This window comes from Gymnogyps californianus, chromosome 7 (assembly GCF_018139145.2).
Source record: "Gymnogyps californianus isolate 813 chromosome 7, ASM1813914v2, whole genome shotgun sequence".
Classification (NCBI taxonomy): Eukaryota; Metazoa; Chordata; class Aves; order Accipitriformes; family Cathartidae; genus Gymnogyps; species Gymnogyps californianus.
In genome coordinates, this window is record NC_059477.1 from 38,325,036 (window position 1) to 38,350,327 (window position 25,292).

General features: G+C 35.4%; 1 protein-coding gene across 1 annotated transcript in view; it reads right to left on the reverse strand.

Moving 5' to 3' along the window:
- LRP1B (LDL receptor related protein 1B) overlaps nucleotides 1–25,292 on the reverse strand; it is a 749,866-nt gene that overhangs the window by 31,449 nt on the left and 693,125 nt on the right. Inside the window, exons 78-83 of the mRNA XM_050899978.1 lie at nucleotides 21,103–21,326; nucleotides 20,730–20,836; nucleotides 17,392–17,508; nucleotides 14,811–14,984; nucleotides 14,156–14,281; nucleotides 6,281–6,445 (exon numbers count right to left, since the gene is read on the reverse strand). Coding sequence (XP_050755935.1) covers nucleotides 6,281–6,445; nucleotides 14,156–14,281; nucleotides 14,811–14,984; nucleotides 17,392–17,508; nucleotides 20,730–20,836; nucleotides 21,103–21,326 — 913 coding nt within the window. The remainder of the gene's footprint in view (nucleotides 1–6,280; nucleotides 6,446–14,155; nucleotides 14,282–14,810; nucleotides 14,985–17,391; nucleotides 17,509–20,729; nucleotides 20,837–21,102; nucleotides 21,327–25,292) is intronic.

Below are 25,292 nucleotides of genomic sequence, written 5' to 3' on the forward strand. Positions count from 1 at the left end.
AGCCTCTCAAAAAAATAAGAATAATAATTTACAGAATTTTTACTCTTAATTCTAGAACTGATAGAACTTGAAACAAACATAAAATTATCACATATTTTTTTCAAAGATTTTGCATAGCATTTAGTAAATTAAAGGAGAATACTTTATGGTGACTGTCGTGGTTTAACCAGGACAGTGACCCTAGGACATATGAAGTTATTTTTGGCAGTAGGACATGAACAAAATATGTGAAGTTTTTGGCATGAAGATGAAATGCAGTTTCCCCCTTTCTTACAAAGAAAAATCATCCATAAGAACATGACAGGGATCAAAATCCTACAATGTTCAATTAAGTTTTGATTACAGAGGCTGTAGTTACTCCTAGTTTGCCAATTTAATTTGCTATATAATAGCAAATAACTTTTCAAATATTCTTAAAAAATAGCTAATAAATATTTTAGTGCACTGTCTCTATAATATCTAGGTGATTTCTTTTGGGAATCTAATCGTATATCTTAAACTCCTATTTACATTTATTTTGTAATGAACAGAACTATAAGGACAACAATTTTGTTGATTCATGTTGATTCATGCTATTGCGTAAACAACAGAGAAATATTATGCATTTTGTATGACCACATAAGGTATTTTGCATGACCACATAAGGTATTTTGCAATTAAAAAAAAAAATTTAGGGAAATCGCACTATTTTTGTAAGCTTTCTGAAAGTTTTGAAAAATGAGATCATCCAGATGAATGCCTGCACCAAGACATAGATTATTTATGTCCTCCAGTCAATGGAAAATTCAATACCAGCAATGTGTGGTTTTAAGTTGTTATGTATGAATATGTACATGTTTAATTTGCATATTTCACTAGCTGTCACTATTAAAGAAAACGATATGGCACTACACCAGCCTACTGTAAGTAATATCATGTGTTCCGGAGTAGTTATCAGCAGTCTGTGGAAATCACAATAATTCATTTTGGTGTGGCTGATGAACCATAATTAGCTTTACTGAACCAATAGTAGTGGAGAGAAGCTCTATTACTGTACATAATTAGTAGGTGAGCTGATTGGGATCAATCCCAAGAGATACACATCCTCTCCATGTTGTGAAAGAAAGGGAGAAAAGAACCATCTCGAAATACATTAGGGTAGTCTCAAAGGCTGCTCTTACCAAGGCTGGTTGTGGTGGTTCTGTTGGGACCCTTAGATCAGCTGCGCACCAGCCCAGCCAGCCCAGCCAGCCTTGACATCAGGCTAAACACCATCCCTTGCCCCTTCCCACAGTCCCTGTCCTGGTGACAAGATGATGTGGCATCCCCCTTTGAGGCCACTGGGACTGACATGACATTCGCAAAGTAAACAGGTTCTTCACTGACAGTGTTTTCAGCATGCACCAGCGTGTCCCCAAATCAACTTGTTTTGCTTATAAAATAGAATATGAAATAATATCTACTTTATATATAATTACTTTTGGAGAATATTTCATCAATTTTCATTTAGTGGAAATACATAATAATTTTTTATTAATTTTGATACAAACATCACAATTCCATGTGGTTAGACATACCCTCGGTACTGTAAGTATAGTACAAATATGTCTTTATCTAATTTTGTGAACTAGTTAGATCTAGTTAACGTGTTCAAGACATTTAGTAAATTATTGCTCCAACATTTTTACTTTAAACTTTAAGGAGAAGGGAAGTGCATTTTTATGGTGACATTTAATTTTTTTCCAAATTCCCATTAATTTGGCTTACTGGAAAGTGTTCACTATTATACCCAAACTTTTAATTACACATCTCAGATGTATACTTTTAATTAATTGATGACATTTTCTTTGTTCAATTATTGTAGTTCAATACAACTGTCATAAACTTATAAATTTTAATTAAAGCTGCCCCAATCTCTAGCTATATAATGTTCACATAGGAATTTGCCAAAAGGCTTAGCAGTAAGTAAACCAACAGTGAATAATCCCTGAATTGCCAGTGGGATTTGTTTAACAAATTAACATTTGTGTGCAGATAATGAGGTTCTACAACTTAACACATCCAGCAAAGATTTAGCACAATCATGTTTTAAAAAATGAGTAATATTCTGCAATTTACTTAATTAGTTATCGCATTACTATTATATATTAGGTGGTGAAAGAGAACAGGATTTACACATTCACTAGAACACACACATTCACTAGAAGAGTATTTCATATGCTCCGTCATTTTATTTACATCAGAATATGATGAAAGGCTTGTTTTCAGGATATCTCTTCCTCAGTTCTTGAGCCAGAAGCCAACAATAAGGAAATTCCCTGAATCCTAGGGAAGCCTCCCAGCAGCGGGGACCCTGCAGAAGCTCATCTCCCTGTGAGGCTAAATTTACGGGCAGTCCCTAAGCTTTCCAAAGGGCATGCGTGTAGAACGACACTCATTACATCGACTGCATCAAAGCTGTTTGAGTTGGATAATATATGAGAATTGATAAGGGCAATCAGAGCTTCTAAGAAAGACAATTTCTAAGCAAGCTGAAATTATCACAGGTCATTTATATTTTGCGGAGAGCATTTGGATTGGCACTCACACACATATGGCTTCTGCAACTTCCAGAGGAAAAAGCTTCATCATTTTGAACAAAAATAAATTTAAAAAGAAGAGAAAATTGGGAAAATATGTGCAACATGATTGCATCAGTTTAGCAGGACACTTTGATGAGCCAATTGTATAATGGATCAAAAGTATAACAGCTGCTTTTTGAGGAACTGATTGTGAGCATTGTAGTATGGGAGGTGGTATGCACAGATAGGAATAGCACAGTAGAAGAAATTAAGATGATATTGAGCTGACTTTATTTTAAAAAGTAATTTTATACTTTCCAGAAATGAGAGAGAATTCTCTACCAAAAAAAAAAAAAAAAAGAATTGTGCAATGTACCTATTGCTAGCGGACAGGTCAACCTGGTAGGATGTAATGGTATAATTCTAGACACAATATAATGCTTAAGTTCTACAACCATTAAGGAAAAACTGAGCAATTCCTGGTAATAAAGAACCTTTTTTATTCCTACATGTAGCAACGTGCAAGAATAAAGTAACATAGACACTAATGACTCTCATATGAACCTGACAAAGCAGATGAACTCTGCCTTGAAGGCTGAGACGACGAGAAGGAAGTGAGTGAACACTGCTCTGGTCTGGATTTCACACCCTCAGTCCAAACTGGGCACGGCGTGTGCAGCCCCTGCAGCTGCATGTGCACTCACTGAATGCAATGACTGAATGACATGCTTTGCACAGTGGCATATTTGACCGGAAAGAGGAAACAGTTGTTGCAAAAACACTTGAGGAATTAAGCTTTGTTGACTTAATTACAGTTTTCAATGCTTTGGGGGCATCCAGTTTAGCTTCCCTCTAAGATACGTAATGGCCTGAGTATATCATGGATTAGATTAAAATAGCATAAGGGGACATCTCACTGACATGCTAGTTTGTTTCAGTAACACACGATTTATGGCCTGATATAGATATGAAATACAGTCTGATAAGAAATAGAGATTTCTTCTTAATAGAATATTTACAGGGTCCAGGGGCTAGGCATGCAAGGAAGATGAGATGCGGATCAATTTGAAAATTTTATCTGGAATGCTGGATGGAGTCACTTTTATTTAGAAAGATATACGGTCTTTCTTCCACATCTCCAGCACATGAAAGTTATGGCATGGGCTTCAAGGCATGGCTACCCTCATGAATTGGAAATGGCAGATAGGAAACCTGGTTAACTTGAAATATGTTTATTAAAACTTTGATTAAACTAGGAAAGTAGACATAGCACAGCAGAAGAATATTCCTATTAGCAGGTATGCCCAGTAAGAGTCATCAGAACCAACTCTATGCTGGTCTTGGCTCAGAGAGGCTTGCCAAACTTTGGCCATGTGTGGTACAGTAAACTTCAGTTGCAGTTAAAGGTTTGGATTCCCAAAAATCAGGCAACTGAACAATGAAATGTGGACTGTGGTGACATCCATGCTGGCTCTCCTGATGCATTTTTGGTGCAGGCACATTATCCTGTTTGAGAGCAAGCAGAAATAAGGCTAACGCCTGCATCTCCAGGCCCTCTGTAGCAGCTGGGCCATGATTAACAATTTAGCAGAAGTATACTGTGGAATCTGCTCATACCTCTCCTTTACTCACTGGTGACAAAACCTACTCCACTAATTATTTCAGCAAGGCTGAGAGATTTCAGAGGCTGGATTTAGCAGGAAAAGAAAAAATAAAAATATCCAGGTGATAGCATAGCTGTGTAAGCACAGCAAGCGTTAGCTGCCTGGTAAAGAAAAAACAAGCTGCTGGAGGTGAGTGAGCCCTATGGCTACTGCCAAAAGAAAAGGATTAAATAAAACCCTGGGGTCTCTGCAGGATTCAGAACTGAGCTGAGTTCTAGGCGTTTAGTTATTAATTTTATGAAGCCTTTTAACCCTACAAAAGAATCAATTAAATGCCAGACATGTAAAGATGTGGGAGTAAACGTCCTCTCTTCAGATGCCAAGGAAGTTCTGCATGTCATTTATATCACCCTTGACAAACTTTCATTCACTTGCATGTCCTCACTAAGCATGTATTGATCTCACTACATGGATAAAAATCTCGGCTTATCATTTTTTGCCAGTAGTTCCATCAGCTGTTAGAAGCAGTTTCAAGTATAATTAATCAACTTCAAGCACAAGTAATTATCATTTTCTAATATTTAGTCATTATTAGTGATGTTAACTATGAACAACATTATTAACCCTCAAATACTCAGAACTGAAAAATTCTCTCTTTGGCATACAACAGATTACTAGATTTGCATTCACTTGGATTTTTGCCACCACATCTCAGTAAATAAGAGGAGGCTCCAGAGAAGCCAGCAAGTGAAGCTAAATTACTAAACTATATAAACTAAAGTTAATTAGTAAGGAGTGCTGAGGAAAGCATTAAGAGCTAAGCCCCGTCTGTCACAGAGACTAAGATACATAATTCTGCATTACAGGGAGCTCTCCCTGTTTGTGCTAGTCACAAACTCCTCTTCTAAAAGTCAGGTGCCTGTACTTTTCTTTCAGAGATCTGGGTGTTGGTCACTTAATCACATAGGAGAAAATGATTCACACCATCTTCTGAGAAGAAGAGACTAGACAGCAAACTCTTCTCCAGCTGTTCTACTTTGAATCAAATATTTAAATATTCCTTGGAGCAGAAAATAGAATTCAACTTCTCCTTTCTCACAGAATTACTAAATTTTAGAGTACTTCTTATCACACTTTCCCTCTCTAGCCCAAACACTAATTGCATTATACAAGCTACAACAGCTTACGTGCTAGGGACAAAGATCAACTGTCAAACACCCATATTTTGACAGTTAGGGTAATCTCCCTGAAGATCAGAGATGTAATTTCAAATTCCTTCAGGAAAACAAAGGATCTGAGTTCTGATCAACCAAATCTTCCTGAGATTTAGATGAGAAAAATGCCTATTTTGTGAATTCCAGTAAGACAAAGGTAAAAGATTGAGGTCACACAACTCCGTAATTTAAGGAAATATCTCTGGGTATGCACATAAAAATTTAGAGGGAGAATTGAGATAAAGAGAGAGCAAGATGTGTGGGGTTGTTCCAGATGTAGTCTGGCTGCCCAGTATATAAACAGGGGGGAGCTGGCCAGGAGGGGTGGATCGCTGCTGGGGCATCGGTCAGCGGGTGGTGAGCAATTGCATTGTGCATCACTTGTCTTTTCTTGGGTGTTATTTCTTTTTTTGGTTATATTCCTTTTCATTACAATTATTATTATTATATTATTAGTATTATTCTTAGTAGTGTATTTTATTTTACTTTAGTTATTGAACTGTTCTAATCTCGACCCACGAGTTTTACTTTTTTTTTTTTCTTCCTCCCCACCCCACTGGGAGCGGGGAGGGGGAAGCGGCTGCGTGGTGCTTAGTTGCTGGCTGGGGTTAAACCACGACACCTTACGCTTTACAATTCCATTTCTACACCTCAACTTGTGCACCTTTATACTGAATACTTACCTATATGCTCCCTTTTCTGGGACGCAGCTTAATTCTGCTAAAACACCGAGATACGTGAATGAAAAGCACTATTGATTATAAAGTATATGTATGGTATATTCTGCTATTTTGCACATTGTTTAAAAACAGACAAAGCAAATAAGTTACAAAGAGAAAAAATATCACAAACAAGGAACAAATCCAAACATTTGAATTCAGGCAGGTATAACAGTAAGATACAGCTGCTCAGAAATATTTACCGAGGAGAGAGGCTCCACAGGTTCCTCCATTCTGGCAGTAATTGTAGCAATGGTTAGTTTCACACCTTTCACCGGAGTAACTTGGCCAGCAGTGACAACGGGGATCCCCCTTCTCGTTTATGATGCACTTTCCTCCATTTTCACAGGTTAATTTACAGGTATCATCTGCAGCAAGAGCACACACGCAGAGTTGATTTCAACGATCCCATTTCATCTAACTGGCAAAACAGAACCTTCCATCTTAGAGCTACAGATCTCTATCAATGGGGGGAAAAAAAATACCGCTTTTCCAAATGGAGAAAGTAAACTATCACTTCTGTTGCCACAGTGCTAGGAAAAAAATATACACTTAGGAGACAATAAGCACTGGAAAGGCTGTCAAGAGCTGCAGAGTTGGTGGGGGCTGCGCTAGCCTGTACAGCAGGGCTGGGAGCTTGCACCCTACCGAGTTGGGGGCCTGTGCATGGCAGTTATGCTTCATCCAAATGATGCCACAAGAAAGTTGACTTCCTTAGGATGTAAGTTAGTAATGATAGTATGAATTCTTGTTTGAAACTATCATTCCTAGTTAGTTTAAGAAATGAAAAAAATCAATGCTGGTTTCACCTGAGGGATCTCAGAAAATTTCCCAGTCACTTTCTGGTGATCTCACCCTTTTCTCATTTGATTTTTTGGATCTCTCTTCCACTCTCTCTATTAACTACCACCCTTTTTAACTAAAACCTATCCAAAATATTTAAAAGGAAATTATTCAGCCTTTAAATCCTCCTCAAAAATTGATATTTGCATACTAACTTATTGCTCCTAAACTGTATTTTCTGATTTATTCTTTTTCTCGTCTGCTTAGTCTGTAAAATCACTGAGAAGAGATACTGCCTGCTGCTCTGCATTCACCGAGTGCTTATGGCAGTAGTGCCACCACCTTAGCGGTGAGGTACGAGGTGACAAAGTCTGATTAGGCCAGATTTGATCTTTCTATAAAGCTGTTTTGCAATTAGAGTTGTGCCTGTCTTGGAAACACTTTGAAAAATAAATCTATATTCATTTCAGTGAACAAGATATAAAATCTTTCAATGACACCAAGAAATTAATTATAGACTAGCACGCATACAATGCTCAAACATCCAAATAACTGTAATCCTAAAGAAATAGACAAGCACCTTTCCAGCCCAAAACATGCTTTCAGCAATAAGACCTTTCATTTCTTACATAGCGAAACAAATCCTGTGAAGCCAGACTGCTTCCTAACTAATCCAGCATTTGAGCCTACATGGCTTTTAACAAGAGGGATACCACAAACACTGAGAACTCTTCAGTAATATATCCACCAGCTGCAGATGCTTTGCTGAATTAATCTGTTTTAGTTAAATGACTACTGAAAAAGAGTCAAGGTTCCCATTTGTCCTATACTTGTTGAGGTCTAACGTTGACTGGCACAGGCACATCAACTCCTTTTTTTGATGTTTACAGAAACACATTGTGTTGTAAGCGCAAATTTAGGAATGTCGGATATCCTCTAGCTGAATAGTTCTCTCCAGCACGGACTCTGCAGAGTCCAGTAATATAACTGTGCTTATGCAGCAGCCTTTTCTTTGGATGCACCCAAGTCTCTCTTTCCTGCCTGTGTATGTCCCTCCTCGGCAGGGTCTGGCTGCCTCCGTTCACGGCCGGTGCTGAGGTGGTGCAGACATGTAACCTGGGATCAAACCTACTTAAACAAAACTTCTGGGAACTGATCACCTTTCAGGCAATTGCACCTCTCTCCAATTAAGCTGAAACTAGACAACAAATCTAAAAGTTATTGTGGGGGACTGACTGGCACATCATTATTTCAGGTGTTTTACAATAAAAATATGAAACACTGTATGCGCTTAATTTTTTGGTATCCACCCTGGATATATACATCTGCTGTAACAAAGCTACTTTGTATTTGGGAGTTTGAGGATGCCTCAGTGTCTTATTTATTTGGGTGGTTCATTAAATCCTTTGATGTTCCATGAACCATTCTTCAGTTACTCATTATAGAAGTTGTTTAAATGGATAATGTAGCATATCTTATTGGAGAGAAGGTCTATTTTTGTTTTGCTTATCTTATCTGTTTTACTTATCATTAGTCATGAGTTTATAGAGCAGAACTTGGTAAAAACAGAATAAATAACACTGAAGTACAGACAAGTGCTCATTTTTATGAACCTTTCTGATAGCACATTAAAAACACATTTCTCTTCTAGACCAATTCTGCAGAATTAAGATATAAAATTTGAAAAAAAAAGAAAAGGAAATTAAGACAGACTATGAATTAAACAGAAAAATAGAGTATCAAAAGGCGTTTTAGAACTATAAAACATGAACTACAAACTTGAAAGTTACCCTAATCACACCTAGGAATATATGCCTTCATATATTCAGGAAAATATACTGAGCCAAAAATTGCCCACAGTAATGGTCTTCTAATCCAACTGGCTTTCAAAGATTGGGACATTCATGTCTTATACTTTTAAAATGCAATATATGTTTTAACTTTATGCAATAGTCAGCTGAAAAGGTTCCTGAAAAAACATAAAAGTTTGTAATATTTTGTGTCATCATAGGATTATTGAAATTTGCTACTGATTTTGTTCTCTATAAAACATTTTAAATTCAAGAGTTTCAACACAAATCTAATATGAAACAGAGAAAAGTTACTACAACGATTTTGGACTTCAAATAAGCTAAGAAATAGGATTGAAAGATGTAATGGATAAACCAGTTTTAAAATACTATGTTAGACTTCAACAATATAGGGGTTTTAATGATGCTGCTTTGTTGTCTGATGGCAAATACAAGAATCAAATTACTCTTGCTGATTCACATCAACTGAGTACAAAAGGGGATCAGATGCCTTTGTGTGGGAGACAGGAGCAGAATGGTCCCATAGGAGAAGACAGGAAGAAAAAGAAGACAGAAGAGAAACACAGAATTGTTATAAAAAGCTGAATACTCTTAATTTGAATTACTGAATAAAGACCTCTGAAAGAAGAGCTGGAAACAGGTCTAGTAAGTGCCCCCTCTTGGAACAAAGTTTAAAAAAAAAAAAAATCAGAAAAGTTTCCGTCTGGAGTCAATTCAATACTGCTCTGAGCTTGCTGGAACTTGGACTCAAAGACCTCTCAGCCGCTCTTTTCACTTCTGAAATGACAGAAGTAAATAATTTCACTTGTTATCTTACTCCTACTCTAGCTACTGGATCTCTCTAACATGAAAGAAAGGAAGGGGTTACAGGTCATGTAATTTTACATATTCTCTCCTAGCCTCATTATTTAGCCTTCTGCTGCCTTGATTTGCCTATTTCAATCTTAATATAACTTTAACAAAGAATCAAATAACTTTGATTTGCAATTTTTCTTATGTTTTTCTTTCTGATATGACTGTTTGACACAAACATTAAGGGACTTATGGCTTATTTGCTCCATCTTTGACCCTTTCCTTTAACTGAAAGTAAAAGGAAAATCTTACACAGAAGGAACACTGATAAAGCAGCAAAACAAAGCTTTATGAACCATACTGGTATTTTTTCCTTCACTCGTTCAATTTTTTGATATTCCATCCCTCTCCCCCAATCACACACCCTCCCCCTTTTATTGGCATTTCTAAAACAACCCCTTCTTTCTTGAGAAAAATGCATCTTACTTTTTGCTATTTTTTCCCTTTGGAATATCCACTGATTTCTGGACTACGCAGTTAAATGGAGAGATGACGCTATAAAGCACAAGGTTCATGAACTACATTCTTTGGGACAAGAACAGTTTTCCTCCCCACAGTGGAAAATACTCAGCTCATGGGGCAGAAAGGTATTTGTTCTTGCCTATCCTTCAGACAAGGGTGTAACTCATCCTTCACTGAGCTGAATGCACCTATTAAAGACAGAGTGCAGAGTTCTAAAGTTATGGTAAGGTTGTATAAATCTTCCTGTCCCTCCAGATGAGGGTCTTACTATCTGCTAGTTTTCCAGATGCTGAAATTTATCAGAACAAGTCGTAATCCCCAAATTTTGTCTGAATGCTGTAAGACAGATCCTCTTCTTTGTTTTCCCTTCACATTTTTTTTCTTTTAAAAATCTGTTTGCTTTACAATTTTAAATGGAAGAGAAGGGCTAAGAAAAGGATGCACAGTGAGAAAAAACTAACTGACACCTGCTGTAATGTAACCCATTTTCTTCTGTTCTGGGAAATACCAGTCCCAACGGTAACTCCTTTGTAAATACAGAAGATACTGCTGTAAACAAAAGATTTTTTTCAAACCAGAAGCAGATTTCTGTGCGACCTCTGTTCTATTTGATATCTAAAAAGACTGAAAGCAGGACAAAACCCAAGAAGATAGCATGGATTGAACTGCCATAGCTTTTGCTAGTACAGCTCCCTGAGGCAGACTTTGTGGGTAAAAAAGAAGGTATATAGGGATTAACCTCTACATCCCCAGCCAAAGCACTTGGTCTGCCTGCAATCTGTGTGTGCAATGGGCAAGTCCGCACAGAAATGTGCTGAAGGAAACACCATGATAAATTAAATGTTTCATCTCTGTTCAGAAGCAGTGTCAGATCTGAGTCTTCATAATTTTTCTCAGGCTTTTCATCCAGCCAAGAGAGCGCAAATATTCCCTTCTTAAAATGAAAGTGATAAACGTGCAGCTCCAGAATACAGAACTCTTGGAAGTGTTCATTACTCTTGCTCATTCAGCTGTGGTACACACTGTCTTCTTCCAGTGCAAGTCTCTGAATTTTCATCCTCTTTGTACGTTTTTAGCTTCATTGTGCTACAGACAATTAGATACAATAAACCTAATGGATGCAAATCCAGTGGTCTCTTTTAGGAAAATGAAGTGGTACTCTACGCATTTGAAAACTAAGGGTAGCTTCTAAACTGAAAAAGTCAGGCCTGCTATAGTCAATAAATAAACCACAAAAGGACTGTGCTCTGTTAATCATAATCATCTAGGGAGAAATGAGATGGAAGCTTATCTAAGAACACACAGGAACTCGCTTTCATTTTGTTTTAAAAACATTCTGAATGATGCAACACACATGTTGTAATAACTCCGGCTTGAAAAAGCCAAATCAAACCCAAAAGCTCTTTCTCATCAGTTGCGTGAGATGCTGGTGAAACAGCTGTCTGAAGCAATCTGGACTCAGTCTTACAGAAAGCCACTGAGGATTCAATATTTAGAATTCCTCATGTAGGACTTATGAAGAAAAATCAACTCAATGGATCAAGCCAGTAGTAATATTATGCAGAATTTCAAGACCTAGCTCAATATTCTTTTGTTAAAAAAACCCCAACAATCCAATGAAAAAGAATCTGAGTCATTTTTTGGGATACAGTCACAAGAAACAGAGCAAGACTGATACTACCTCCCAGTCACCAACCTTAAGGTAGACAGACTAATAAGAAATTGTACAAAGCGTGCAAGACATCTTTACAATACTCATGCCAAAAACCACCAAAATGAAGAATGGCATAATAATGTTGAAAATAATCATTATTTGTTGGAAGGCATTTTTCACAAGGAGAGAGACATATGCATTGTCAAAACAGAATCTTCAAACACAGACTCTCCTGGAGGCACTATTCAAGATGGATGGCAACTGAAGATGGCTGTCCCACTTTGACTCTGTCAAGTCATGGAAATCTAGTACTGGCTTCCTTACTACATTTTAAAAGACCAAACCACTTAAAGACATTAAAAAGTATTATGAATGTTCAATATACTACTGTTTACTATTGTAACTTGAATTATGTATTACTCAAAAAGTACAGCTTAGTCACACTTGTTCTTGATATCCACAATTACTACTAATTTGTGAAACTAAAAGACTTCTTACATGACTTGAAATAGCTAAAAAAGTCAAAAGAGTACCAAAACATGCAACTGTTCTTGTGCTATGATACTGAGGCTTGTTTCAATTCATAATTTATAATCTGTGAGGCTACAAAACCTGCAATCTACTATTACAAAAATAACATACAAGAAAAAATGTACAAAAAAGCCTATGCTAGACATTACTTGAAATATAATTGTAATCAGAAAACTAAGAAACACTTATTCAGCAGTCCTTTAAAAAGGCATAACAGATATTGCAGTTGTGGGAAGATACTGGAAATTATCAATATATTAAAAATGCTTTTCTAGGCATTTTCTGTCTATCCATAAAAATTTACAACCAGCAGTGAAATAATTTAAAAGCCTCTTCAGATCTTTCTCTAATAAAAACATACCTTCCTGAAAACTCTGCCATGGCATAATCCTTTGCCCCACTCGTAAAACTGTAGCATTACTGAAATTACGGGTTCAAATTACTACCAATCACCAGTGAAAAGCAATATTCTTTTATTTGTCCTTTCTTCAACACCTAAGTTGTAACTATGGGTCATTTGAAATAATTTTTAGGTGGTACTGCATCAGCAGAAAATCTTGACAGGTATCCATCTCAGATGAACAAAGAGCTGACACTTGGAGGGTCAGGGAGGGTGGATGGTCTCTGAAAGCAACGCGTGTTTAGACTGATTTGTCTCAAGAGTTAGAAACCTTGTACGGTATACTAGTGTTTTCCATTACATCTATTTCAGTGACATCACTTCTCCCCTAACAGTGGAAATTGTCGTAAAACAGCTGTAAACTACTTTATAGTTGTATAACTATTATATAAATACACATTGATAAGTATTCAGCCAAGGGTGTACAGTAATAAAGCTTTCATTTACTCTATTTTTGCTAGAGCATGGTGTAGTACATATAAAAGTTGGTACTGTAAATGCATTGCATACAATGTACTCCTACATAAACAAAAACCATGAATGGCTTTGTTATCTAGGACAAGTTTTCTAATGTTGTTCTAGTCTCTAAATTATTCTTAAATTTCTTGATACAGAAAGAGAAATGCTGCTAGACAGGATAGCTTTATTAATACCACATCATAAACCACTAAACCACAGTTGTGTTAATTCAATATTTAAAGACTAGGCAGTATAAATAGGTGAGATTTTCTCCACAGAATGATGACATTTCAGGTAACTTAATTTAATTGCTAAATTGAGCATCTTAAGTACTGAGGATCTCACCAAAATATGTATCACTTACACTTCTGAGCCTGGAATTAAACATTAGAAAAACATGCTAATACATTCTGACTTCTCATACACATAAGAAATCCTATTCTATGATTTCTAGAACCTTTTAAAATTCCAGCAGTCTGACCACCTTAGGTTTGGCCTCAATTAGAATGGGAATAGTTTCAGAGTACTTAATAATCTTCTATGGAAAAGAATTTTTTTTTAACCCTAAAATATAGCAAGAACTTAGTAGCTTTTTTACCATGAAGTCTGGTTTCCTGTGTCTTGATATTAGTCATTATAGATGTTACTGAAAGATATAATTTTAGATAAAAATGTTTCAGTTGTTTTTTTCCTTTTTGCCTGTTACTTCAAAGTCATTATTACTCGCTATGTTGCTCTTCCTGTCTTTTGGCTATTGCTGCAGTCTAAGCAGAGGTGTTTCTTGATGATCTTTAAGGTTATTTTTTTCTCCTGAATGGCTAATATTTAATTTGGAATCCAAGATGCTTCAGAGCTTTTCAAACTTCTTTTGCCCGATATATATACACATTCACTTTTAAATATCATCTTGTATCAGTTCAGCTGAAAGCTCATTTTTCATTTTGATTAATATAAACAGTTTTTTTGAATCAGGGATTTTGCTTCTTCATATTTCATTTCCATTTCAGATAAGTAACATCTATATTGAACAACATCACAAAACTTTTGAGTCGCAGACAGCCTTTTGCAATGACAAAAACTGACGGGTTGTTTAATTTCTGCTTCTCATGCAGTTTTCAATACCTACCTAAGAGGCTCTGATCAATGCATGTTCCATTCACCAATGATTTTCCTTCTGGACAAGCGCATGTTGCACCAGAAGGGTTGAGTAAACAAATGAATTCGCATGTCAGGTCCAAGCATGGATTAGGCACTGTTTAAAAAGACAAAATATTAAAAATATTGGGGTTTTTTTTAGAATTACACTGTGCTCTAGAACTAGGAAAAAATAAATAATCAGATATAAAAATTCTGATACACTTCCAGTTTCCAGGATAGCAACAGCCTGAAGTCAGTGAACACGCTCACTCAAATGGCAGTGCAAGACTCACACCAGGATAGAATTTATTCCAGTAACAAAAAATGTATTGGTATTATGCAGTAAAAACCCTCATCTCATTGTGGCTAGAAGTACCTGTATTCAGCTCTCTTTTAATTTTTTTATACCTCTTTGACAGTGCGGGTACACAAGGCAAGTATTTGTCCAATGTCCTTTCAAATGAGGGAAAATTGAATGAACGAATGAAAAAAATCTGAATCAAACATATAAAGAAATATGACTAAATCTATTTTCAGTTTGTACAATCAGGCTCTGTTTTATATTTATACAACTTGGTTACTTTCCCCCCCGCCCTGCGGTGAACATGCTCAATATTGAGTTTAAAGTAATTATGCTTACTCACAGTCCATTTGTTTGTAGCGGTGAAAAATCAAGGCACTTTTTGCTTTATCAACATCCACACTTAGATATTCTACAAGGCTCCTGCCAAATTTGTGTACTCTAAATGCACCATTTTTAGGACCTGCTCCATATATGTAATCCTCAAAAATGTCAATTCTATGTGGATGCAGTAAACCTTAAATAAAAATGAATAATAAACACAAATACATATTCATATTCAAATAATAAACTACTTTGTTTTAATAATGATAACTTCAATTGCATTATTGCAATTACCACCTAAAGACATCGTTATTCAGACAGCTTGTTTTGTACCCACAAAGATTGCCTTTAAAAAAGCAACCTTCTTAAAAGGAACTCTTCCCATACTACAAGCAACTAAAATCTCAAGCACTGTGTTAGCTTTCCACACAATTCAGCCTCAGAAACTGGTTGATTATTGAAAAAGTAGGGAAAGCCTACAGTAACAACTAGCTAATTAGAACATACTTAGGTACAACACTTTAACTAGAAGTATGTGACAAGGAAGAAACAGATTATTTCGCTGTACATAAAAGAAACTATTCTGACAAAACATTTCTTCAGCTCCTTCTTAACATATTTGAAATGCTAGCTTTCATACTACACTTATTTTAATTCATATTTATAGTAAACTAATGAAAAAAAAAATGTTAAGACTCTACCAGTTCCTCATTTTTGAGAGCTACGAGTGCCGATTAGATCGCATAGTTGGATTTCCTATGCACAACCGGCTGTAGAATTTCACACATTTACCCATGTAAAAAGACAATAGCTTCTGACTAAAACTCCTTTGCCAGAGATGCATCTCTTCTTGATTTGAAGCCATAAAGAAACAGAATCTATCATTCCTTGTGATACCTTGTTCCTACTATTATCCCTATTTACTGCAAAAATGGTTTTGTATTTCACTTGTATTTATTTAGTTTCAATTCTCAGCCTTTATTTGTTCCTACTGTTTTTCGACTCTATCAATACTTGGTACCCAGTATTTTATTCCAGTAAAAATACTTATGAATTCTAATTCATTATTTTATGCTTGTTTAATTAAATGGGTTCAAGTTTTTGCTCTCATTGCAAATCAATTTCTAAACTCCCCCAATTTTCCTTTGGTCCTATTTCTCTAATTTTTCCATAGTTACCACAAATGTCAACAGGAGACAAAGGGTGACATTGCTTTAGTGATCTCGCATTTCAGTATTAAATGCTACGTATGGAAGCAACAAAGTCTCTACATTCCACTTTCCCCTTTATAAACCCCAAAATTGCTGCATTTGGCACAGTGTAGTATAGCCCTTCCATGCTATAAAATATCTTGAAAGTCATAAACTTATATGCCTTCTATTCTCTAGCACTGTTGTGTCTTTTTTTTCCTTGAAGAATAACCTCACATTTATTCTTAAAATACAAATGACTATCGAGACACATTGAAACACAGTCTAGGATACTCTGTCAGTCTTCATACCAGCCACAAGCACTGAGCACAAGCACCAAGTATGTATTTTGTGATAGATTACAGCCTAGCCACCATGAAATACTATAACCGAAGGAGGTGCAAGCAAAGTTATGAGGAGGAGTTACTGTCTTTTAAAATCTCTTGTCAGGCATCTGCACGGTATGGTTCAGTGTTACAGGAGGTTGTAGTCAGATCCCTACACTCAAAGTGATCCTTCTTGAGATGACTACTTCCATGTATATTGATCCAAGTTGTGAAACAAAATGCTATTAAACCAGAATAAGATGATTTAGATCTGGTTCTCCTCAATTTGGATTATGGGAGATTTTTCCCAGTATCTTCCAGAACCCCCTGGTGAATTCCAGATCATTGGTTAAAACACTCAGTAGCACTAGATATAACATCATCCTGATGAAACTCCACTACCAGCTGCCCACTAAGCAATCCTCCCAAAAAGCCTGCCTTCAAATTTTTAATTTTTTTAATGTGTTTCCTCTTTTCTACTCAAATGCCATGAATTGTTACATACATTATCAAATTGTTAAAAAGCCAACATGCAATTCTATAAAAACAAAGTTTGCTTAACCAGAATCTCTTTTCTTGTGAAAGGAACTTTCCTCATTCACATTCTGTTAGCAGAATTCTGTGATTACTTACTGACCTGAAAGCCAAACCCATTATTTTTCCCAGAACTGATTCAGGTCAACTGTTCTATAAACTATACAATTCCTGTGCAACGCAGACAGCTCTAATTTCTAACTAGTCAAGGTGCTCCTGTTGCTATGTAAGTCCAAGTGAGGCCAAGCATAAATATTAATTACAATGTTATTTGATAATGCCTAAGCTAATGATTAGATAACAAACTTGGAGATTTGCACATATCACTGAATCTTTGTTCCCCTAAAGTAACTTTATCACACTATCTTAAAGCTAAAATTATCTTATCTTAAATATCTATTTGTTTAGATAATGTCTGAAGTATTATCTAACAGAAGCAATGAATATTACTTAATAATCACTGCTTTTTGCCTACATAGTTTCCCTGAATAGTCAAACTTCAGCCAAATAAAATAAAATAGAAATCACGTTATATAAAAGCTCTCCATACCTTGTTTAGTGCTCACAGACACAACTGAATCTGAACCATCAAAAAGAATGCTGCCAATAACAGATAATTCAAAATCAGCCCAGAACAAACGCTGACTGAACTGATCAACTACGAGACCTACAAAGAAAATAAAGTTCAAATAGGTATATAAAACCTGAAAAAAATTAATATTTTTATGTAACTGTATATTTGTATATTGTTCATATTCTTGTGAACACAAAATGTGGTGACAGTGAAAAAACATGACTGGAAACCAAGGAGAATAAAATATAACACCTTCTGCTTAAACCTTCCCCTTGAGGCAACCATGGTTTTTTACTTTCTTTACCTTACTCTTCCAAGGTCAGTACCTTTTCAAACCCATTATCCTCAGCAGGTAGGGATATATACCAGGTGGGAATTAAATATAGAATCTAATCTTGTAATTTGCTCTACCAACAAAAAATCTGTTATGTCAATAGATTTCTAAGCAGTAGCACCAGTGTGCATTCAGATTTCACAGTCTTCCTAACCTATCCTGTTTCCACAAGCATATAATTGTGTTCTTTTTTTATCACCAATACTTCACATGCAGTAATTATTACAGAATTAAAAATCAGATTATTTTAATTACATTAGTGCTGCAAGACTTAAACAGCTATATTGACAGATGTACATATTCGCGTATACATACAAAAAGAAAGCAAAAGAGTGAGTGACTGAGAGCACAAATGAGAATAAAAGGTAGATAACATTGTGACTACCCAGCCTCTAGGCAATAACTAAATAGTTAAATCAAGCAGTCCATGTTTCATAGAGGATGATTAAATGATTAATATGCCATTTTAGGTCATGTCAAAAGCTTCAGCCTGAAAAAATATTTGAACCATAAAATAATTTAATTCTGAGCTTTTGAAGTTGTCATGTGTTTTTAATAAGAATGGGAAAAAGTATTTTTCTTCCTATTTATGTAAGTAGGTAAGTCAGAGAAAATACATCAAAAGAAATTATACATAACAGCAAATATACTCCTCTCATGGTCATAAATTAATCAGCTACAGATAGATGAGAGGAAGTGGAGGAAGTCTGCTGCATAGACCAGTGAAATATGTTTACATTTGCAACTCCATTAAAAAAAACCTCTTTAAAAGAAACACTGGTATTCAGGCATACAGCTTAAGAGAATCACAATGTGTCAACTCTGTGTGATACATGGTACCTGTAAGGCGGGATATTTTAGAAGCAGTCCCCACTCTCCAGCTTTAAATTATTCTTTGCATTTTAATAAGAATATTTAAACATAAAATAATAAATGAATAACATTCTCAATGTATCTTTCACAGTATCAGAGATAACACAATGTAAAAAAGTACTTATTTTCGTTTTATACATATAGCACTCTTGTGATAGTCATTTTTATGTAAATCCTGTGAAGTCAATGCTCTTACTTGAAATAGGAAAGGCATATTTAGTAATAAATTTAAGAGCAGTGGAACACAGATGTTTAGTAAAATCTTAAACTTCATCTAAACAATAGTAGTAAAGTCTCATTTAGGAGGAAATATTAAAGGCTTGGACTCTTTCTTTGCATTCCCTCTACAAAGACATGGATCTGTGTGAAATATCTGACAAAAAATTAAAAGACTCCATAAACGTCTACTTTCTACCAGGAAGTAAAGGAAGAAAAGCACAGAAGGATGCCACAAAAGTGTTTTCAGGCAGTAGGTAGAGGAAAATACAATACCGTGGCAAGGCATTTGTGAAATTTCCTCTTTGCAAAGCCTGCTCATTTTTGGTAATTCTGCTAATTTACTTAATTTTCATTTTATTCATCCTTGGAAGGAGACAGAGGTCCGGTTGAATGTTTATATGAAACCTTTCTATATAAAATATATCAAGGAAAATTTTATGAACAAAAACTCTTGCAGTGCTGCTTCTGGTCAGGGAAGAGGTAAATACTTGCATTTTCGGACAAGTTTGATACCATTACTACCTACAAAATTCAATAAATTCACTAATCCAATACTGATGGCCAAAAAAAAAAAAAGAGGGGGTTTAAATGCCCTTTCAATGACCAAGGAACTGGTGACTGGCTCTGTAGGATGTAAACTTGGTAATCAACCAGACTGATAAAAAGAGACAAAAAAGCACAATTCCAGACAACATTAGAACTAAATCTGATGATTTGTATACCTGATATGTTCACAATGGTTTATATAAGAAGTTCAGCAAAGAATATGTAACAGCTCTGATAAACATAAAATTCTGTTCTTTCAGTCTGAATAATCAGAAGCTTCTTACTGAATTTACTATTGCCTATGTATTTTTTATTATTACTACCATTGTGCTTCTTACTTACCTAAGGAGCGTAAGCTTCCTTGCCTCAAAGCTTTCCTTATCACATACGTAATCTCTTAAGTTGCTATATTTCAGTCTAATCATGTCAATAGAGTGTTTCCTTTAAGGGATGAGTGTAATTTGCATACGCAACACCAGAAGCCCACCTTAGCATGGGACTTAACAGTCTGTTAAAATATTATTACTTGTTGCTCTGATAGTGGCAGCTTCTGAGGCGCTTAGATATTCAGATAGCATCCTCTTGAAAGAAGACTATGTTTCAATACATATGCGTACCAAAGTTGGACAACCCCTAATTTGCAATGCAATAATAACAAATTATCATTGTAAGCCTGGAGAAACATCAAATATTGCATGAGAAAATGGGTCATGAACAAATCATTTGTGGTTTCAAGACAGGATGCTGCTATTTGAGAGAGACACATTTCATTCTGGATTTATCATTTCCTTTGTCATAAAAACTACTTTTATCTTGCCAATGGAGTCTTAATGGTGATTCACAAAATCTCAACATGTACCGTCAAGCTTCAAAATAGTTCTGTAAAATACTGAAATAATTAAGTTGTTGCTTCTTTGAATACCTAAATCTTGTTTTATACTATTTTGCAGTGTATTCAGGAAAGAAACTAGAATAGGCTGTGAGATTTCATATGCATTCTTAAAAAATGTGTCTTAACATTAACTGGTGTTCCTTTAATTGATTTTGCTTGTTCAGTGTTATTCAATAAATTATATTTTAACTGATTATATATAGTCCTTTGGTACTGCTTTGTAAAATCATCATGTTAAGCTTTGTTACAAAAGTTTAAGTCATATTAAGACGTATCATTCAAAAACAGAACTAAGAATTTGATTAGTAACTGCATATGAATAACCAGAATACATATTTTAAAAAGCATGTATTTTTTTTTTCAAACTGAGAAACTGAGAAAATTCAGCCAACAAATCTACACTGAGTTACCAAGTACCTTGTAATCAGGAAAAATGGATAAGCTGTATACCTGTAGGTCTTTGTAAATTCTTTTGAACCAATATCCTTCTCAGAGTACCATCCATAGACGATTCCTCTATGTGAGAGCGATCCCCAATAACTGTCCAGTACATCATCCTAAAAGTGTTAAACATAAAAAGTAAGCTGGATGCCTATACAGAACCTCCAAACACTTCACTGATATTAAATTACTATGAGCCTTTCAACCTACCTGAAAGATGGGAGATAACTGATCCTGATTTACACACGGGTAAATTGAGCATGAAAGTTAAGTAAATGACTTGGAAAAGTTTAGACATTTGTAGACATCATTTTATTTCTCTTACTCGACTTTGCATTTTTGTTTGAATTACCAAAACAGAGTAATGTTGAAACACACTTACCCCTTTTTAGGATTTACAGCGATTGCGTATGGTTCTCCTGCCATGCTTGTAAGGAGTCTTGTACAGTTAGGTCCATTCAATTGACCTACATTGATGGAGTATCTCAGACTAGTCCAATGAGTTGTATAGTAGCTGAACCAATGCATTCTGGAATGATCAGTCCAGTAAATATTTCCAGCAACCCAGTCAACAGCGATGCCCCTAGGTCTTTTGAACTCTGGACACTAAAAGGAACAGATGTTAAAGTCAGAGTTACAGAAATGATCTTTCACAGCAGCTGCATAGTCACAGATTTATGTAACTTTTTACAGTTAAGTAACTTTTACCTTTGATATGGTGAAATATATTTCAAAACACTGCATTGGAAAGACATAAATTCCACCTGTAGGAGATAAGCTCCAAGTGATCTGCTGACAGTTCTATTCAATGCAGACAAACAAGTCAATGGTTCTAAACTGTTTTCTCAAATCTAAGGCTACCTATGTTAAGAAAAAGGCACTTAGGCATGAACTACTTGAACTATTGATCCTGAAGCAAATAAATGTTACAGTAATTCAACAGGAAAGGAAAAGGAAGAATCAAGATTGTACAGCTATTATACCACATGCTGAACTATGGTATGATGTCCCATCCCAAAGCCCTCAGTGAAAATGGTGCTTGAGACCATCCTGAGGTCTGGCTGCTCAGCAGTCTGCCACGGACAAATAAAATCACTGCATCTAGAAAACTTCATAAAATTACCTCCGTATTCTGACCAATACTAGTACGCAATTGTAAGGAAATTTTTAAAATGTTTCTCTTGCCTTGCTGTTAACTGTTCCTGTGTTCGACCACTGATTAAAACTAGAGTTAGTACAGTATTCAGCTTCACATGTAAAAGAGGCTTGACTGATTATAAATTTAAAATTACAAACTGTAGTATCTCTGTCATGATTTCACAATTATCATTAAGGTCTAGATCCTAAAAAATGGTCCTAAGGACAGGAGTTCATATTGCAAATAGGAGATATAGATATGAACAAGTTTCTTTGAAGTTTACTAGAATTCCTGCAGAGAGTGGTAAAATCTGTAAAGTAGGACTACCCAGCTATTTCTAGCATAAATACAGCATATCATAAAAAATTCAAGACCCACATGAGCTAAATACATATGCAATTGTTTGCCTGTTTACCTATAATGACATCAAGTTAAATTATGAACAAAAAATATCTATTCCTTGACAAATGCGGTAATGGAATGCTACTAAGCTACATAACTAAAAATCAGGATAAAAAATCCTAAAATAACTTGTTTTCCTCAGGTGTCAGAGTTCCCTAATACCACAAGACATTTGTAGACTATTTTCATCATAAAATAAAGGTCATTTCATTCTCTAGGTGAAATAATAGGACTGCAAGGGTGAATTTAGATAGTTCATTGTTCATAAACCTTTAATTCTGCAAAAATGTCATAGAATGCATGTGCTAAAGATATACAGAACCCTGACTTTCTATTTAAATGAGTATTAAAGCAGCAAAATCAATCACTGCATTTACAAAACAGTATTTCTTTAAAAACAGGGTCACAGTTATTTTTTTAAAGTTAAACAAAATAATGTATCATAAATCTTTGTTATGAAATGATGATACTGGCAGCATATGCTTCCAGAAATACTGCAGAAATAAACTATTTTTTTTTTCAAGAAATGAAGCATTTGCATGCAACAACCTCTTTTTTTCTTCGTTACATTATCCAAGCAACATTCATGTAAAGAACAAGATACCCAAAAATGTGGGTATTTGCAGATAAGCGTCATTGCGTTTTTAACCCAAACTCCTTTTAATTCTGGGTAATATTCAGGCACCTGTGTCAAGAAGCCTCTCATACCTGGAGATCTCCAGTTACTGCTTTGGAGACTGCAAGGGTTAATGGCACTGGCCTACAAGGCTGGAATCAAATATTCTTTTAAAAGGAGAGCAGCTATCATGGACAGCACAGTCCCTTGCCTTTCTTTGGAGTGTTCAAGAACCACTGTTTACAGGAAGACTTGGTTTTTTGGAACCTGGTAAGCACATGATGGGAGTTACCATGCAGAGTGAGAGGTGGTTACCAAAAAGCTGGTAGTAAAAACAGAGGAGACAAAGGGACGTCCTAAAAAGATTCCGGAACAAGGTTGGGTTGCTTACTAACAGTGACCCTTTCTCATTCTTCTCAGCTATACAGGAGAAGTGAAATTCCAGTAGTGCTGGGGTGCATATTAAAGATCAAATGAACAAGGAGATAACCAGAAGAAATGGAAAGCAGCCATCTGGTGTAAGAGATTAAAAAAAGAGAATAAAAAAACACTGGCTGATGCTATGGCTGTGTAATTCTCCGTTGTGTTCATTAAGTTTCAGCCTAGCTACATCATATTTCTGATTCTTATGCATCTTCTCATACTGTCTAGGAAAATTACTTACTGTAAATGAGCTTTTACCTAATAGCTTATTTGGATTATGATAATTTTGAAGAATGATTCTGCATACAGAATAACGATGAAAATACAGGAACAAAATCACATTAATATTTTCTACAGTTATTTTAGCCCACTTCAATGCTAAATATAACATACTACAACTTATTAGAAAAATTGGGGTTTGAAGCCTAATCACCTTCTATAGTATGGTAGTTTCTGCACAACTACAGACCATGTCAGCTTGACGACTTTTGATCAGAACTGCTGCCTATCATAAAACCTGTTTTAAAGGTAAAGAATTTAAAAAAGTAAAAAAAAGCTGCAGTAACAGCTTGGATTTGGAAACCATTTTGATATAATGGTAGATTACAGAAATATTTTCAACTCCTAAAGTTGAGTTTGACTGGAGAAAATATGTTACACATGCAGCAGGAACCCATCACCTTGCAATGCTTAGCACTTAGCATTTTAACACAGGAAGACTAAACTACAAATCTAGTTTATATCGTAAGCACATGTGAAGCAATGTTTTCTCTATTTACTTTACAGATATTTTTGGTATGGCATTGCTGTGGAATAAAGTAAATCAATTATTTATTGTTGCTTAAAATGTGTTCATTAAAAAAAATACATTATCTAACGATATATTATTAGAACAGTAAAAATAAATGAGAAACAATGATACTAGAAAACCTTTAGACTTTTACTTGCCAAAACAGAAAATTTTCCTTGACAGATGAGCAGCCCAGTAGGCGCAATGGTTCACCAAACCACCATTGGTATTACATAAGTAGGATCATTTAAAAATCCCAACCAGCTGATTCCAGAAAGAGAGGGTCTCCTAAGTACATAAACTTCATCCACACAGAGCTACAGCTTTAAGGTAAAACCATAAATTAATGCTATTTAGAGAAAACAGTATAGAAATTGTTTCCATTCACACTGATGCACTGAATTTCACTGGGTCCTGGGGTAACTGTTGGGAGTATATACGTGGATATATCACAAGAGTGGTTAAGGGTCCTTCTTAAGCTCTCAGAACAGTGGGGCTGGAGCAAGCTGCTAATATACTGACTGGATACATTACAAAACCTATGTTTTTCTTCCTATTACATGGTACAATTATTTTAATATTCAGCTTTGTGTCCTCTTCCATGAAAAACAGCACTTGAGTTTAAGTGGCAAGTCACTCTGTGTTGAATATTCACCTCAGATAACCTATACATCTCTCTCCAAGGATTATGCCAGTAAACAGCTGCAACAGTTATCACCAATTCACTTATACCATCTTAACTCGATTGGAATGCAATCCTCTTCTGCATCTGTTAATAAACTCTGAAGAGTTGATATTTACTGTTTCCTTTAATGCTTCAATTTGTACCAAGCTTAAATCCCTTTTCACAGAAAAATACAAGAGTTACTTAAAGCTATTCTCTGAGGAAGGCTCTTGATATGCTAATTCCATGGAGCAATTTCAGTTGAGATGGATTTTTGCATTAATGTAATTACCTGAAAATGCAGGTGACTTTGTTCAAGTTTACTGTCTTGATTTACATATCAAAGTCTAGATATAAAAGTTATAATGTAACCTTTGAAAACTTATCCATTAAAAAACTTGAGTTACAATTAAGGAATTCTCAAGCTTTCCAAAACCAAATTTAAGTGACAATATTAAAGCAACACTATAAAACCAATTAACCTATTGATCAGTTATATATAAGGCAATAATATTTGAGTATTAATGAGATAACGCTGG